Source organism: Odontesthes bonariensis, chromosome 6 (genome assembly GCF_027942865.1).
Source record: "Odontesthes bonariensis isolate fOdoBon6 chromosome 6, fOdoBon6.hap1, whole genome shotgun sequence".
Lineage (NCBI taxonomy): Eukaryota > Metazoa > Chordata > Actinopteri > Atheriniformes > Atherinopsidae > Odontesthes > Odontesthes bonariensis.
In genome coordinates, this window is record NC_134511.1 from 25,808,794 (window position 1) to 25,828,310 (window position 19,517).

Below are 19,517 nucleotides of genomic sequence, written 5' to 3' on the forward strand. Positions count from 1 at the left end.
TACCCTCAAAATATCACTTACCCAATCACGATAAAACTACTCCGTAGTATCATGATGCCTCAAGATTGAATCCAGGACACCTCAGTGTTCAAAACTTCAATTTTCAAGTCTATCATCATCTGGTGACACACTCAACTTACCTTATTTCACCCATGTGACATCTACAAATGGGGGAAACTGGTCTACAACTGAATTAAAAGCCAAATTAGCAGTGAAACACTGACAACAGCTTTCACCATAGATCCTTTTAGTTAGAATATCACTCGTTGCTACTGTACAGTGAAGCCCTGTCTAGGACCGCCGCCGCGACAAATATGTTACACATTACTGTTCGTATAAAGTCCTGCGAATATTGCTCACACTCAGGTAGTAAACGTGCTCATTTCCTAACTATTAAGAAACACCACATTCCTAGAATATGACTCTAACAATGAGTAAAATTCTCCCCTAACATTGATCTTTTTCCAAAAGAAATCTGCATGCTTTTACTAGGATTTTCCATTTGAAATTATATAGGCTTAGAAACCTTTACTTATGAACATTATCTTTAGCTATTAGACATTTACTACGTAGGTTAAGTAAGCTTAACAAAATTACGTTTATAGCCATTGTACGTTTATAGCCATTGTTGTGTCAGAATTGTATTAGGCTGTCTCGAGACACCCACCATAACCCTCTTGAGAGTCCTAGCAACCACCAGACTCGGACACACTGGACTTCTTCACCTGCGATTCGGATCAGCCACGAGTTCAGATCCGATTCGAATGGGGGAATGTAGCAGTCACAGTGCCGTGTGGATTAAGAGTTTTTCAAACTTTGACAAAACCAACATTCCTGTGGGGGATGTTTACGTATGTGGATATAAACCAGATCTTCATTTTCTTTCCACATAGGAAAAAGAGACAGAAACTGCCTAATTTACAACACCCTTAAGAGCTTTTGGGGAGTCGAACTCCAACAGACACTTGCCATTAAAATTGGAAAACTCGAATGAACAAAGAACTCACTCTTGGAAAAGTGGGACACTTACTATCTTATCTAGACCATAACTCGAAAGTTGACACTTTAACACCCCTCTTCACCATCAGACCGACCAGATGGCTATACATACGAACTGAGAAGACTCACTTTTAGTAAATCTTAAAACTATATTAAATGTGTTTGATAACCGTGTACAATTTCTTTCAGGTTTCCCGCTTGATCACAAGACGCATATAGAGACAATTTGTACGATTCTGGCTTAAATATTGACAAAGAACTGATTTTGGTGGAAAATGCCCAACCTGCCTGATGGAACCACATTGCCCCCTAGTGGTCTGCAGTGTTGATTAGTTGAGAGGACTCAGTAAAATGGACAATATATGCAACTAGTAACTTCTAACGATGTCCCTTCGGTATCTATTTGGTATTTGTTTAGTGTCCCCATTGTTAACACAGAAATTTGCATCGTGTAATTCACTATTCATTTGTCACGATTTCATAGATATTCATCTGAATTTTGAAAGTCATAATTGTCTTTATCATGTGTGTTATTTTGATGTCTTTATATTACAAGTCTATGTTATATCTTTAATCTGCATATCTTAACAAGATGTGGTGTTTTCAGAATCACCGAGACAAATGTTCTATGAGATGGGAGTAATGGAGAAACACAAAGTTCTTTGTCTAAATCCAGAAATCCCCCTAGCACAGATCACCTTACACAGACATGCACACAGTTCAAGCATGTCATTGGCTGAAAAAGTAGTGTAAGCCCCGCCTCCGAGAGTCAAAACCCGGAACAGCGGAAAACACAGTCTCTTTTTGCTCTCTTGCCTTCTCCCCTTTTTGCGGCTCGTGTGCTCTGGCTCGCTTCAGGCGTCTGCGCTTGCCCTCTGGTGCTCTGTATCTTGTTCCAGAAGAGTTCCAACCCAGAGTTTCAGAAGGAAATTTGAGCAGAAAACAGCTGCTCATAGACTTTTAGAAATGGTTTAAGCAGAAGAGAAGAGCTCGCCGGAGTTTGGGAGTTTTCCCATAATCTCAGGAGAGAGCGGAAGGACGTGTGGATAACGATGCAGCGGACGACCGGAGGAGACCCTCCAGAACCCAGTGAGACCCCGGAAACGAGAACTTCACGAAAGTAGCGAGATATGAGACTGAATATTAATTGAATATTAATTTAACACCAGGATCGTAAGATTTCGAACAGTTTTCCGACCGGACTGTGACTTAAAATTAAGTCAAAACCTAGGTTGGTGGTGCCCCTAAATTCGAGGTAAGGTTTATTTGAGACTGTAAGAACATCTCATAAATCCTTATATTTAATAGGTATATAAATACCCGGTAACGCTACAACACTGTGATACTTCTCTGACAAATGTTTTTCAAGAGCCTCCTATTTTCAGCTTTAAAAAGGCTCCTACCTTAAATGACAAACTTGTACATAGCTATTTACCACCACCTTCTAAAAACATTTGGCTGTCAAAGAGACCGCAAGGTAGCTTTAAATGTGGTCATTGCAATCACTGCCCTTCTATAGTTCAAGGAAAAACTTTCGAAGATACACATAGTCAAAGAACATATGAGATACAGCATTTTATTAATTGTAAAACAACATTTGTGATTTATAAACTGGAATGTCCCCTCTGTAATGTCTTTTACATCGGCAGAACCAAACGCAGGTTACAAGATAGAGTCTCAGAACACAAGTATGCGATTAGAACAAAAAATGAGAACTATCCTATGGCTCGTCATTTCAAAGACCAGCACAATAGTAACCCTGCTATTTTAAAAGCTATAGGTATTGATCATATACCACTAACAATGAGAGGGGGCGATAGATTAAAACAATTAAACCAGCGAGAGAGCTACTGGATCTTCAAATTAAAAGCTACTTTATATCCGGGTTTAAATGATGATTTAGAATATTGTCATTTTCTGTAAGCACAAATGTTTATTTTTATATGTATATCACATGTATGTATTTTTTATGTTCTTTGATGTTATCTAATACTTTGTTATATTTGTAGAGACTGCAGAATGAGGCCCCCTGCTGACCACCATTGATATCTTTGTTTTTTTTTTTTTTGTTTGTTTTTTGTGGATTACCTTTGTTAACAAGTGATTTGCCATTGGCTAATTGGTCCCATTCACACACCTGAGAATACTAATGGAATGGATGTCTTTTAATTCAGTTTTACCACACAAGAAACTGTTCACTTCCTGACGAAGGCTTCATGCCGAAACGCGTCGAAGTGTCTTTTATCATGTTTTGCCCATAAAATAAAGGCATTTTACTATTAAGAAGATGAGTGCCTTGGAATTCTACTACTTTTGGAATTAACTAAGCCTGTCACCAAAGAGCACCATCTCTACTGAGTATTAGTTCCAGGTAGCACTCCAATTGGACTTATTTCTCTCAATTTCAGTTTTATTTATATATCGCCAAATACAACAAACGTCATCTCAAGGCACTTAGTCCAATTCAAGCCAATTGGAGTTCAATTCATTGTAATCATAATTAGTTTAAAAATAATCCAATTCATTCATACAGAGCCAATTCAAAAACAGTTTCCTAGCTAAGGAAACCAACAGATTGCACCGAAGCAGGTAAAGAAAATGGATGGATGGATGGATGGAAATTCTACTTCAAAAGATGAAGTATTCTGATGTTATCAGTTCTCATGTTTTTAATACAACATAGGTACTAATTTTGTTCTATCCTAAATTCAATAGAGAAATCTTTCACTTTTAGAAACCTTGTAAAAACACACTTACTATCAATGGTTCTGTCTCATATGGTACATATTCTTGTTTTGATGGCAGTCAGAACATTAAACAGGGCCATCCATAGTCTCCATTTTTGCTTTTGATTGCTGCTGAGCTTCTTAATTTATTTATCAATTGAACCAGTGCAAAGGGATTCAAAATACGGGACAATATATCTATTATACGTCCGCTGGCGGATGACACCTGTTTGTTTTTACAGGATGAATTTCAAGTTCTTCTCATTGTAAAAGTTTTTCCGGCTTGACTATCAATAAAAATAAGAGGAAAACAATTACACTACACTATGCTGAGCTTGACACGGTGATGATAGAAATGTTGAAAATGAGCCCAAATATTTTGGAATCATGGTAACAACATCTCTAAATCCTAAAGTTCCTGAATGTTGACCCCATAATTAAAGACAAATCCATTTTCACCGACTGGTTACAAAGTGAAATCAATTTTGGATCGAGTCTTGCTCTCGAAAGCAGAGGGGTTATCACTCAAAGTTATTAACTTGTTTTATATAACAGGGAAGTTGTAATTACACGATATACTTGCAGACAGGGTTCAATGTTTTTGACTTTGAGAATGTTAAATTGCCTTGAGGCCCAATTTCACTCCATGCAGCAGCATTTTAAGTAATAATCAACATTTTCTTTACAAAAATCAGACTAGACTCCTTACAAAGAGAAATCAACAAGGTATTTTATTTAGTGATTCAGGGGACTTTGCTACATATGAGGAGCTCATAGAACAAAGGGGATTAAACATCTACTAGGGCCCTCAGCATTCCATAGTAGTCAGATGTATTTGTATGTATGTAACTACTGTACCTACTCAAGCATATGTTTTACATGAACCTTTTTCTGTGAAGATTCCTAAATCATGGCTTGAAAAGAAAACACTGCACATAATGCACACATCAGAAAAAGCCCTTACTTCGAATCAAACTCAAACTTGAGTCTCTACTTTCTTATTTCTCCAGTCTTGTCCTTACAGATTTTTTTTTTATTCTTTACTTTGTCATTCTGTCACTAAGGTTTTGTAAAACAAAAAAAAGAGTTTTAAAGACATCTCACTTATTTAGAGCTGTTGTTAAGGTTTGGTGATAACTTCTGGAATAATGCTACTACTCTACTTTTGAAATGTGCTGATTTGCTCTGTCTCGACCACGGCCACTTTATGTTATTGCCGTGGGATGATTTCACATTTCTATTTTGTTAGTTTAATTTCCATCCATCCATCCATTTTCTACAGCCGCTTAATCCAACTCAGGCGGGGAGCTGAGCCTATCCCTGCTGTCATTGGGCCCTGGAAGGGCCACACAGAGTCAAATGAGACAAACAACCATCCACACTCACACTCACTCCCAGGGATAATTTAGAGACACCAGTTAACCTAACAGGCATGTTTTTGGGCGGTGGGAGGAAGCCAGAGTACCTGGAGAGAACCCACACATACAAGGGGAGAACATGCAAACTCCAGAAAGAATCCAGCCGGGAGTCTCACCAGGAACCTTGTTCAACATGTTTAGACTTATATTGCCTATTGTTATTTTCTATCATTTTATTGCACATTGTTCTGTTGTTTTGTCTTAAAGCAATACAATGTAACTTCTCAAAAAGCCCATTATGGAGCTCCCCCTACAGGCTTGGAGGTAATGTACGGTTACACTGTCGTAAATACAACACCCTTTCACTTTCACGTTTCACGTTTGTTGACGAACCGGCGAGGAGTCAGAAGGTGCAAGCTATGTCGACCGAGAAGGTAAGAGTAATCAAATGTACCTGGGAGCGTGAGAGGGGTCTATTTGTTTTTGCGGTAGGTGTGCCAGAAAGCAAGTCGAAGTACTTCCGCTCAGCTCCCGGGCCGCTCCAGCAAAGTTTTTTATTTTTTTATTTTTTTTATTTTTTTTATTTAGATTTCAGCAGTTTGATCGCTTTATTTTCTAAAGTATTTACCGGAAGTATGTGTATGTTTTTTTTAAATTTTTTTGTTTGTTTTTTTTTAACTTTATTTAAACAAGGTAAACACAAACAAGAAAATACAAACAAGTAAGGCAATTACAACAATATAACGTGTAGATAACATAGTAGAGGAGTATTTTGAAGAGGGATTAAGGTATTGTTGATAAGAAAAAATAAAGAAAGAAATAAAATTTACAGCAAGGGGATTTGTATATTAGGATTGACATACATTGGTGGGCAATTCAATCAAACTTCGTATGATTCAATACAGTTCAGAGATTTTAAATATAATTGAAATTCAGATAAAAAGATGTTAAAGACTGGGAATGATCTTAGCACTCTTTGTTTATGAATAAAAAATTTTGCCAAACAAAAAATAAGGTTACAACAAAGTTCTATAGTTTTGTTTTCCAATAACACTCCAAAAGTTACCATATCTCTAGAAATAGATTCAGGAAGTGTAATTTTTGATTTGATCCATTTTTCTAAGCAATTCCAAAATGTTTTGGTTTGGTTGCATTCATAAAAGATATGGTCTATCGTTTCTACAGCACTCTCACAGAATGAGCATTTATTGTCATCAATATTAAAGCGATTTCTTAGTAGTTCTTTTGAGGGATAAATTGCATTTAAAATTTTAAAGTGTGTTTCTTTAGCTTTGGGTTGTATGGGGAGTTTTAAATAAAGAGTTATTAACCTTTCAATAGATTTTTTCCCAAATTTGCAAAGAATGTTATTTTTATTTATTTTCCCAGGGAATAAAGTTTCGTTTAGACAGCTTCTAATTGTGTGATTATTGAATTTTGGGTCAGTGAATGATATCCCATTAATAGACAGATGGGGTAATTGTGGGGATATGGGATGATATGTTATTATATTTTTAAACTGATTAGTAAATTGTTTTGGTAAGGCATTATATAATCTGGTAAATTCAGCTTTTGGGGGAAAGAATTGATATTTTGCACAAAATTGTTCGTAGTTTAACATGCAACCATTAGCATCCATTAAGTGTATAATAGACCAAATATTCTTCTCCATCGAATCTTTGTAAAATAAGGATTTATTGCGATGTAGTATGAATCTGTTATTCCATATGATAGATAAGTGCGGCGAGTAGTTATGTACGTAGAGCCTCTTCCAGTATAGTAACACTTGTTTATGGAACTCTGATAGTTTGATGGGCAGTTTATGCATATTGAAATCAGCTAGAAGTACAAGTTTTAGACCACCTATTTTGTTAAATATATAATTTGGGACACAATACCAAAATAATTGAGAATTTTTAATCCAGGATTTTAACCAATTAATTTTAAGGGTTCCGTTAAGACATTCAAAGTCAATTACTTTCAGACCACCATCTTCGATTTCTTTGACCATATGACTTTTCCGTAGGTAGTGTGGCCTGTTCCTCCAGATAAAGTTCATTTGGTTAATAGTTTTAATTAAGCTATTTGGGACAGCAGTGTTGCAGGTTGAATAGATTAATCTTGACAAACTTTCCATTTTTGATAAATAGATTTGTCCTAAAATAGATAGGTCTCGCTGGAGCCATGAGTTAATCTTGTTTTCAATAGTTAAGGCTGATTCTTGGTTTTTGGTTATAATAGTTCCCAAGTATTTAACTTCAGATTTAATTAGAATGCTAGATATTTCTTTTAGGGAAGTGTCATGAATGGCTATAAATTCACATTTTATTTAAATTAAGCAGTAGTCCTGAAGCCTCTGAAAAGGATTTAATTCTATCAATTCCAATTGGAACCTGCTTATCATTTTTTAAGAAAACAGTAGTGTCATCTTCTAACTGGCTAATGATTAATTATGTACCGAAAACATATAATTTCTCAACGTCTACACAGTTTTTAAGATAGATAGCTAACATCTCTACAACTAAATTAAATAGACGGTCCAGCAAAGTTACATAGCGAAGGGCATAGGAGACAGGCCAATCGTAATATTAAAACTCAGTCTAGCCGCACAATTTTTTTCAAGCTGTTATTTTAAGGTAGAAATGTTACATAGTATTGATTTAATGTACAAGAAGAAAAAAAAAGAACAAAAACCCGGACAGTTCGCCAAATATGCGACAGATGTCTCAGTCACCAGGGGGCAGCAACGCGCCTCTGGTGGAAGCATAACGAAGGAAGAAGAAGATAAAGATATCCCGGCTTGCATTGCTGCTGCTGTGTCCGACATTACCGAACAGAGCATGTTGAATGGGGCATAATAGTTGGACTCCGTAGCTCACAAACATATCCCCCATCTTCTCTGTGGTCAGGATGAGCCTGCGGACTATCCTGAGCTCCACTGCGGTGCTCGGCGCCATGGGGATCGGCTATGGCATGTGGACGGTGATCTCTCCCGGCGACGACAGGCGGAAAGAGATGATAAAGGTGATTCTATGTAGAAAAGATGTATCAAGAATGGGTGATATCACACTCGCTGTGAGTTGCACTTGCATTTCTTTTGGGTTTTTGACGCTTGCAGCTCAAAGAATGCCCTTCCGTGACTGTCCGTCACATGGCGACATAAAGGCTGAGAAGCACCTTGACACGTCCCTTAGATCTGCCCCCAGTGGAATAATCTAAAGTGTTAGAATGAAGCCCGGGTTTTCAGCTTTGAAATATGTGCTCGTTCACGCACGAGAGTTTGGCACCAATCATGATGCTAATAATATTTCTATGAGGCTGGAAAGCTCACAGCTGCTGCAGTCAAAACAAGAGATGTTGACAAAAAAGGAAAAGGAAGGCTGACATTGAGATGTATCACTGCCCTCAGTGGCCACCTGATCACCGGTGTGTAAATAAGAAGAAAGTCTTATTCTGACAGATGGGAAGCTGTCTGCTATGTTTGCTCTATGTCCCAAAGTAACAGAAAAGAAATAGTTGTGTCATAAACTGCCAGTTTATTATACCGCACACTCAGCAAGTAATTCATTTATTGTTCAGGGATCATTTTAATAAGTACAGTTGGGTTAATTCCAAATGTTTCAAAGTAAACAGGATCTGAATAATCCGGTTTTGGCTCTGGTGAAGAATCTTGTCAGTCTAAAAGCTTCGCTGGTCTTTGCCTCATAGGGAGTCTCCACACTGATGCCTTTTTTTTTTTTTTTTGATTGTTTGGAAGGTGGTGTATTTCCATGTGTTGATGATCTTAGAAGCAGGTTGCCCTACTGAGCCACTCATCTGGCTTTGTAGCACATGACAGCCGGAGGAGGACAACACAAACCCCACCTTTCACCTTACCAGAGGGGGGAACTAACAAACTGAGATGAGTTGGGTTAGCCAGCTATGTTGAGCTCAAAGTCAACGTTTTCGAGGTGGTTCTCTTTCAGTCTGGCAAGATCCCCGTGGTAAACTTTGGCATAACCTGCTCCAGAGCACTTTGTGAATCAGACTGAAACTACGTTTAGATGTTGTTGATAGATGATGTGGGACATTATAACAACATGGAAAGCGCATCATTTCTGTTTAACAAATGTCAGATGATGGAAAAGCCTTACTGACAGAAAACTGATCAAGTCAGTCAGTGTGCCAAACGTTGACATTTTAATCCCCAAATTGACCCATTATAGAATATTGATGAAGGGATTTCTTTTCAGTCTCGACGCACCAAGGATTCTGAGCGTAGCTGTGAATCATTCCTTTAGACCAGAGCTCAGTGTTGTATCCACAGCTTGGGATGTAGCTTCTCAGCTGAAGGAATACGTTGGACATCCAAAGCGTCCCAGGTTTGCAGTTCCAGTCAAACATCATGTAGGATGTGTGCTGTGCTCTATAAGCCACAGCTGACACGCACTACAAATCAAATGGGAGATTTCCCAGGTGAAGCATCAAATGATGCGTAAACACTCGCTTCCTGTGCGTTTCCAAATAAAGATCATAATCACAGTCACAGGAATCTAAGTGCAGATTCGTGTTGAATGAAAAGCTTTTTGCAGCTAATCCGAAGAAAGCTGGGCTCAGTTGAACTTCCCTTAGAGAGGCTACCTGAGAAGGAGGCGGAGCTAACTTAGGTAGCAGCGGACTGATCATCTTCTGTGGGTAGCACGTTTGGTTGCTCTGAAGGGGTTACTGAGCACTTCCATTCACGGACATTAGGAATCTTCTATTTTCCTGCAACTTCAATTTGAAAGCTTTAAGTACGTAACAGTTATCTGCATTATGGCTGCTCGATATGAACCACAAATCATATCTGGATATATTTTGGCTAAATGGCGATATAGCGTATCTCGATTTTTATTTAATTTTTAAATTTTTAATTGATTAAAAAAAAATAATAATTCTGACAGGGTGGGCTGTGCTCTGACAGGGAGAAAGCCAGAGCCGTGAATTTGTGTCATAGTCAGGGAGAGGAGAAATGGGCGAACTTAAGGCCCTTTGAGTATAATTCTAATGCAGAATGAACCCTATCAACATAAACCATATTGTGAAATCCTATACCTCGTAGAAAATGATCCGAATATAATTTAAAAGCTCTCGATCTGTAATCTGCATATTAAACAGCACAAAGCACAGGCCTTTATGTGAACATACAGAGGCCTCGTGTATGTTAAAAAGTAGAACACGGAGTAAAAAACATTTAACGCCAGGATTATGAGAATATGAATTTTATCAAATAGTGTTTGTTGTCGTTTCATTTCACTGCACTAATCTGGACTTTTTTGTCCCTCACATGAAATGGGGGGGGGGGGGGGGGGGGGGGGTAAAGAAAATTGAATTGAAAGGCGGTTGAATATTTTTGCAACTCCAGCCATGATCTTCCCGTAAAGACTGAGTTGCTGTGGGGTTAGGGATGCCATGTAATCTTTGCATTTCTGTTGGGTTTCTGCTTTCGGTGTGTATGATATTCACCCTTGATGACTCTACGTATGTCTATCATTTTTGAGACTTCCTCAGGGAGGACATCCATGTCAACATTTGGAGTAGGTCATTGCAAGATCCAACCATGAACCAATTAAAAATATTTTGCCAAAATCTTCTTGGAACAAAGCAAGTGTTCACATGTTTAACAGTTTCGCCTTCTCTCTCACAAATAAAATAGCGAATATGATCTATGATCTACTTCAAAGTGAAATTTTCTATCGAAGGCTTGATCCTGTTCATTTGTCAATAGTCTGCCTTCATCTATTATTTTTGTGTTTAAGTTTTACAGTCAAAATGGCTTGTTTCCATTTGTTCTATAGTTCCAGTTTTTGTCGGTTATTTTAGATGATTCATTTGCCTCCGTTATGCACTTGATTATGTTTTATATCATCTTTAAAGAGAAGTGGGATGACTTTCTATGTACGCTTAAATGTGGCAAAAAATAACATTACAAATCATTTATTTTCCATTCATGAAAGAAATTGCACAACATTGGAAAAGTTTTCAAAGCATTGTAATAGTTGTATTATTCCACAAGGTGGAGCCAGTTATGGGCGGATATCATTTTTCAGAAGTACAGCACTTGTTTATGAAATGCTGACAGCTTCAAAGGGAGATTAAAAACCTCCAACCCTCCAACTTTCTTGAATAAACATGTTTGAGTGAAATAACTGTTCCAAGGTTGTTTAAATCCATTTTGTCTGAATAATCCAATTTTGGATTAAAGACTTTTAGCCCACCAAAGTTATAGTCTCCAAGTGTTTTGGATTTCTTGATATAGATGTTTTTTCCAAACTAGATGGAAAATGATGGAGTCAATCATTTTGATCATTGGAGTGGAAAGACTGACCCAGATTAGATTATTATTATTTTGGGTATTCCATTTGACTTTGTCAATGAAATTATTCCCAAGATCGAAGGAACTTGACCCCTTCTGTTTCTGTCTTTTAATGATGTTGTACCTTCATTTTCAATTTTACATTTTGTAGGAAAGAGTTCAATACTTGTTTCTGCACAGGCATAAAGAGGTAGCAACTAACAGGTGAGATGCTGCTTTTAAAAGAGTTGAAATTATGCTAAAAACCTTTTGATCGGATATTTTATCTTTCAGAAGAAAAAAAAATCCACAAATTTACTGAGTCAATATCTGTAATCAAAAATAGGACTAAATATGCTAGAATGAAATAAAATATGTGAATATGAATATTGGTGTAATGAGGCCACCTTGTCTGATCCCACATTTGATTTTATTCCAAGGTAGAGAGATCAACTACAAATATCTAAAACGTTTTTAATAACCTTGTAAAACCTTTTTCCAAAGCCAAGAATTCCATCCATCCATTTTCTATATCAGCTTAATCTAATTTAGGGTCACAGGGGGATAAAACCTATCCCAGCGGTCATTGGGCAGGAGGCAGGGTACATCCTGGACAGGCCAGTCCATCCCAGGGCCACACAGAGACGAACCAGACACGCAACCTGACATGCATGTTTTTAGGCGGTGGGAGGAAGCCTGGAACCCTCTTCCTGTGATGCGACGGTGCTAACCACCAGCCCCCAAGTATTCCAGATGTTTCAAATCTAAATGTTTCAGATCCCTTGGAAAAAAATCTGAGAATAAATTAAGGCTGTCTGACAGAATGAAAGAACTTGTATCCAAAGTGAGGATGTATCATCCTTTTTATAAAATGTTCTTCAGGAAGTTTCTCTTGTACAAGTTTTAACCGGATATGATGCACAGGAGCGAGTAACTTATGGTCAGAACATAAAGTAGCTGGTCTCCAAATATCTCTGGTTCACGCAGGAAGGTTATTAAACCGGTTTTCATATTTTTATTCTTGGTCTGCCTTTGTTTTCGCAGGCTAAAGAAATTCAGTATACTTTTCCACATTGAGCCACCTTGCTCTGGATCAAACGCATCTTTAATTTCCCCATAACATGAGAAACTCGTGTAACTTAGATTGTTAGAACTATAGTTCTGTATGAATTATAGGATCAATTTGCATTACTTGTCAATTCATTTTTTTTCAAGGAATTCCATTTGCTGTTTGCAAATATTCTTGAAAAAATATTTGTATTTTTGTCTGGCATCACAGATTTGCACTTCTTTTTTTGAATCGTCAGTATTTTCTTTGTCCATTTATTTTCCTGAGGAAATGTAGCAATTAACTGCATGTCTCTTTCTTGATTTATTGACTCCCCCAGAATCTACCTGAATCGAACCCATTGAGAATGGAAGAGACGAGGCAGAGGAACGCTATGGTGATGCAAGTGCTTAAAGAGGCTGCTGAAACCAGTGACAATCTTGCAAGAGGACCTCCAAAATAGATGGACCCACCTCTGTTAACTTTGCAAAGTCTTCCTGTTATTGTGAGCTGCTGATATGCAGGGCCACATCTTGTTCACACATACATGTATTATTGTACGTTGAAGTGGTGGTCTAATGTGCAGTTCCATACATTTATTTGCATTTAGTTGTTTCATTAAAACGTTCTAAACAGAATATCTTCTCAGTCTATAGGGTTGGTTATGGAAAGGTTTTTGAGCACATGTACATTTGTACCATGTACCAATTGGAACCTATTTATATATATATATATTTTTTTTTCAATTTTATTCTAATACCAAGGAGGAAACATAAAAAAGATAGACCCAACATTCTTCCTGCAAAGTTTCATTGCCGTGTGTGTGGTTGGATATATCCTGCTCTTCCTTCTTCCTGTATTGAAATTTGAACAAAGACACTTTAAGAAGCATAAATATTGAATGCATAGTGTAGCTTTCTGATCAGTTCAGACCAAATTTTTAACTGGCCCCAACAGTTTTAAACTGAGGAACACTTATACATGTCTATTAAAATGGATTAGAGTTGACACATAATTTCAACTTTATACTTGTTGTAATACAAAAACAGTTCATGTGTGTGTAACAAGCTTTGCGTCACACCTGGAAATGAAAAAGATCACAGGTTAGATATTTTGATGAGGCAAATATATTTTGAAATGCATTTTCAAATGTCTCAGGATACATCTTCTTCCTTTAAAGGAAAATGTTGCATCTTTGTTCGTAATGCTGTCAGCTCACCCTGTTGTTTATTCTATGAAGCTCAAAGAGGAGAGCCTGTCCCAGCCCTTAAAGAATAAAGCCACACTTTAGTCCGTACTGGCTCATGATTTTAGTGGCAATTTTATATACAACGAAAAAAAAAAAAGTGATGAATTAAAACTTAACGGTCCTTAAGAAAGATGCTAAAGTGCATAATGCTCCTTTCATTGGTGTTTTACAAGGCCTCCATCTGTGCGAGGAAGAGAGTAGACTGCTTTTTCCTAATTGTTTGGAAGTAAAGGTTTTGGTTTAGTTATTTCTCAGCTGCTTTTGCTGTTACTTTATCCCTTTTTTTTTTACTTTTAACTTCTACAAATTGCTTTTCTGTTTTATTTCACAACTTTTCCCTACTTTAAAAGATTAAAATTCAGTTACTTCTGTTGACACACTTAAAAATTCTTGCTAAAGCCTGATGCACACATACACAAATGGGAAGGTAATTTTGTTCCTCAAGGACTGCTACCATTGTCCCACGTTGCATGCACTGTAAAATACTGTCTAACATATTGGTGTTCTTGCCTGGGGAGGAGAAGATTCTTAAGATGAGGAGCAGAGATGACCTTGTCAGCCTCGTAGTTAGATAAATAGACTTGCAGGTTCAAAATATTGCAAAAAAATAAAAGCAAAAGCAATATGTTATTTATAATCCCTAACCCACTTCTGTTCTTCCAGCAATTCCTCTTTAAAGTTCCCTATTCGTTTTCTTTTCATTTTGCATATTTATTCCTTATTCCTGCTATACTTAGGAACAAAGCATATAGTGTACGATCAACGCAGCTCTGAAAGACAATTTTGTGAAAGGAACCTGAATACAACTTTTGAAGAAAACGTTCCCCTCCAGAGATATTAGAATAAGATGAATCCAATTCAAAATTCTTTATCGATTCTTTTGGTACCCAAATAGGTTATCCAGACTAGGTCTGAAGGAAACAGCAGATGGTTGGAAATGTGAAGACACATGAGCTATGGTAATGTCCAAAGATTCAGGCATACTGGAAGAGGGTCCATGAAAGTGGATCATGATTTCTGCCCTGGGGGGCCTCCTGCCCTCTGGGAGAAGGTGGGAGCCTCCTGCCCTCTGGGAGAAGGTTCGGGGGCCTCCTGCCCTCTGGGAGAAGGTTCGGGGGCCTCCTGCCCTCTGAGAGATGGTTCAGGGGCCTCCTGCCCTCTGGGAGAAGGTTCGGGAGCCTCCTGCCCTCTGGGAGAAGGTTCTGTAGCCTCCTGCCCTTTGGGAGAAGGTTCTGTAGCCTCCTGCCCTCTGGGAGAAGGTTCAGGGGCCTCCTGCCCTCTGGGAGAAGGTTCGGGAGCCTCCTGCCCTCTGGGAGAAGGTTCAGGGGCCTCCTGCCCTCTGGGAGAAGGTTCTGTAGCCTCCTGCCCTTTGGGAGAAGGTTCTGTAGCCTCCTGCCCTCTGGGAGAAGGTTCAGGGGCCTCCTGCCCTCTGGGAGAAGGTTCGGGAGCCTCCTGCCCTCTGGGAGAAGGTTCGGGAGCCTCCTGCCCTCTGGGAGAAGGTTCAGGGGCCTCCTGCCCTCTGGGAGAAGGTTCTGTAGCCTCCTGCCCTTTGGGAGAAGGTTCTGTAGCCTCCTGCCCTCTGGGAGAAGGTTCAGGGGCCTCCTGCCCTTTGGGAGAAGGTTCTGTAGCCTCCTGCCCTCTGGAGAAGGTTCTGTAGCCTCCTGCCTTCTGGGAGAAGGTTCTGGAGCCTCCTGCCCTCTGGGAAAAGGTTCAGGGGCCTCCTGCCCTCTGGGAGAAAGTTCGGGAGCCTCCTGCTCTCTGGGAGAAGTTTCAGGGGCCTCCTGCCCTCTGGGAGAAAGTTCGGGAGCCTCCTGCTCTCTGGGAGAAGTTTCAGGGGCCTCCGCTCCCGCACCACCAGGCTCACCAACAGCTTTTTCCACCAGGCTGTTAGAATGCTGAACTCTCTACCCCCAGCACCCCCCCCCCCCACACACACACACACACTAACTAACACACAAACACACTCACACTTTGGACTCCGGCCTCTATTTACGGCTGTCTGTCTTTGCACTTTGTCTTTGTCTTGTCATTTGCACTTTTATTGTCACCGTTACTTTCATTTTATTTTATTTTAGTATGACGAGGACAAGCCTGTCCTCATTTGCTGTCTCCTGTGCACTTTAATGTTTACTGTCATATGTTACTTGTTGGTAAATGTCTTGTCCTGTCTTCACCGTGGGATAGTTAGGAACGCAATTTCGATCTCTCTGTATGTCTTGTATATATGAAGGAATGCATCAGCGACTTCCAGCAGTGTGCAGTTGAAATAACCAGATGAGAATTCTGACGACATGGTCCTCAGTTGGAAAAGGGTAGATTGCCCACAGGGTGGGAGTAAGTTTCCTTGTATGGGGGTGCTCCTCACACTGAAAAGAAAGAGCTGATTTGAGCAGTTGGTCAGGATGCTTTCTGGACATATTTTAGACATATCGGGAGGAGGCCTCAGGGCAGATTTAGCACCTGCTGGAGAGATCATATCTCTTGGCTGGCTTGGGAACACCAAGGCTGGGGAGAGGGCTGTCTGGGGATGTCTGCTAAAATGGATTAAAAACTCTCATTTAACTCTCATTCAGAACAGTATGAACTGTAAAAGTAGAATGAATTAAACTTCTCTTGTTGCTCATTTTCAATAGTGAGACACCAACAAAGCTCATTACATTTTTCTCCTTCTCTTTTTCTTTTAGAATGAGAAAAAACATTAATGCTTCTTCAATAAAAACCATGTCAGCCGAAAGCCTTTTCATCAAACCTCCACCACTGTATGTGTCTCAAAGCTCTTGTTATGAAAGAGCCGCATTGTCAGAAGCTTTTAGTGACTGACATCAGTTTGGCACAGGCTCCCTGCTCTGGTTTTTCTACTTTTCTTATTCATGGGGTTTATCCCAGTAGACATTTAGGGAGATCCGACTATAACAATACTTCAGTGTAACCATAAGTGGGTAACAACAATTATAAGCTGAAATGTTTGATCTGAGCTCAGATATGTATGACGTTATAATTAATCATTCATTCATTAATTGATTACTTTGAAGTTTTCCCTTGAAGGCAGAAGCCAATATTCAGTCTTTCCTTCTTTTATTTAGTAATTTCTCTAAAAAGCATGGGATGAATGTCACTGAAGTAGTAAAATAACATTATTGGTAAGAGTAAGGCAAGGCAAGCACAATTCGTACACAAGGTGCTTTACAGCTACATAAAATCACAAGAAGGCAATGAAATCATTAAAAAGAAATAAAAAATAAAAAACCCATTAAAAATAATCATTAATTAATTAATTAAAAAGTGAAGAGTGCAGATAAAATACTTTCAGGTGTCATATGCACAGCTAAATAGAACTGTTTTCAGCCTGGATTTAAACATTGTCAGAGTTGAGGCCTGTCTCACATCTTCTGGAAGACTGTTCCAGATTTTAGGGGCATAAAACTGAAACACAGCCTCACCTTGTTTAGTCCTGACTCTGGGCACCAGCAGGAGACCCCTCCCTGAGGTTCTCAGAGCCTGAGTTGGTTCATATGGCTCTAACATGTCAGAGATGTACTTTGGCGCTTGACCATGAAGAGACTTGTACACAAGCAGAGCTGTTTTAAAGTCTATTCTCTGAGCGACAGGAAGCCAGTGCAGAGACCTGAGCACTGGACTAATATGGTCGTATTTCCTGCTTCTAGTCAGGACTCGAGCAGCAGCGTTCTGGATGTACTGCAGCTGTCTTACAGCCCGTTTAGAGAGCCCAGTGAGCAGGCCGTTACAGCAGTCTAACCTGCTGGAGACAAACGTATGGATCAGTCTCTCTAAGTCTGGTTTAGACACTATTCCTTTGATTCTGGCAATGTTTTTTTAGATGGTAAAAAGCTGCTGATGTTACAGATTTAATGTGGCTGTTAAAGTTCAGGTCTGAGTCCAATATTACCCTGAGATTTCTAACTTGATAATTAGGTTTTAGAGAGAGAGTCTCAAGGTGACTGATAACACTTTCTCTTTGTTTCTGTGGGCCACAGACAATGATTTCAGTTTTGTCTGAGTTTAGCTGGAGGAAATTGTTTTGCATCCACACACTGATCTGTTCCATGCAGTGCCACATTAGCTGCATTCGGACTGTAGGAACCTTTGGCAGTTCTAATAACCTTTTAATCCACGGGGCCGTTTTCTCCCGCATTCGGACATACAGGAACTCGGGGCTATCTCCCACAGTTCCTGGAACCATTTTAGCTCCTTCTCCTCAGCTGTGTCTGTTCTGGGTTCTATAGAACACATATGACGTAGGTGTGTGGTGGTCGGCAGCTACGCCCCATGGCATGCTGTCATGGCTGAAATGTTTCCTCATACCACACAGACACAACCGGCGGGTGTTTAATAAGTTAAACTTACACTGGTCTCCTTTGTCTGCGGCGCTCTGCTCTCCTTTCTTCCTTCATGAAATGAAAAAGTATCTCCTGACTCTCTCTGTGTGCTCTTCCAGCCTCGATGTTAGACACCCGATGTGATCGTCCATGATTAATATCACCATCATGCAGACCATGAACACGGTGGCCTCCCCGCTCTCCATGTTAGCTTCTTGGTGGTGTTTTTTTCTTCTCTCCTTACTTTTACCGGGTTTTGTTTTGTTTTGTTTTGTTGTTGAATGTGGCGCTAAAGTAACACGTCGCTGACGCAGACGGCTGCGCGCGCCGCATCAGTCCCGACTCATGTGGGAATGCAGACTGAAACAGTTCCGCTGGGGAAGGACAGTTATCAGAACGAAATTCGAGGAGGACCGTTCTTAGAACAGCTCTGTCCGAAAGCGGCTAATGTATCTACAGGCCCGTGTCCTCCTGCCGTCAGTGACACGTAGATCTGAGTGTCATCTGCATAGTTGTGGTAGGACACATTATAGCTGCGTATTAGCCGGCCTAGTGGAAGCATGTACAGATTGAACAATACGGGTCCCAGGATTGACCCCTGGGGAGTCGTAGTGAACATTTTCTATCTAAGATTACTCAAAACTGAATCAAACACAGTGCTGTCCCTGTATGTGATTTTCAGATTGCATGCCTTCATAGTTACAGAAAATGGGTTGTCATAGTGTCTCATTACTGTTCACAATGTTAGACTAATATGAGAATGATTGTTATTTATTAACAATGCATCATAGCAACAGGCAGTAATGGAAAATGAAAATGAAAATACCTCACATTTGCTTAAGAAAACTCGGGCAAATGCACTTAGTTTTTAAAACCATTGGCTGTAATTCTGGAAGAATTTTGAATCTTCAAACTGTTAGGATCTGTGGAATTTTGGAGTTCGCTTTAATTCTTCAGGATTTGGTTATTCTGTGTTTTTTTCTCTAGTTTTCTTGTCATTTGTATTTATTAGGATTTTTCCTGTTTGTTTTCGTCTATTCTAGATTTGTCTTTTTGTTCCTCCTTGGTTACTCTGTTCTTGAGTTTTTTCCTTTTGTATTAATCTAGTCTTTAGTTGTCTGTCACAGTGACTTTCATGTTTGTCTTTGTCATTTACTGGAGCTTTGTCTTGTTTCATCTTCTCAACCATAATTTCCTCAGTCCCCTCCTGTTCTGGTCATTAGTACCACTGCCACACTTGGGTTTAACCTTTCAGCTGTACCCAGTCACTGCTCAGTTCTCTGCAGTATTCAAGCTCTCCCAGGTTTCTCATAGTCTTTGTCAGATCCTTGCCAATACTATTCATGCGTTGAGACTGTCATAGTCATTGTTAAGGTTGTGTTTAGTTTTATAGTGTTTCTGGCCTGGCTGTGCTTATTGTTACCATTCTAAAATAAATCAATTAAGATGATTGATGTGAAAGACATTTCACCTACCTGCATCCAAAA

General features: G+C 39.3%; 1 protein-coding gene across 1 annotated transcript; it reads left to right on the top strand.

The window, feature by feature from the left end:
• The first annotated feature begins 7,865 nt into the window (after window positions 1-7,865).
• uqcc3 (ubiquinol-cytochrome c reductase complex assembly factor 3) lies at window positions 7,866-13,082 on the top strand. The gene is made up of 2 exons (XM_075469068.1): window positions 7,866-8,107; window positions 12,785-13,082. Exons 1-2 carry the CDS (start codon window positions 7,994-7,996, stop codon window positions 12,905-12,907), a joined length of 237 nt encoding a protein of 78 aa, XP_075325183.1. The 5' UTR covers window positions 7,866-7,993; the 3' UTR covers window positions 12,908-13,082.
• Window positions 13,083-19,517: the final 6,435 nt, after the last annotated feature.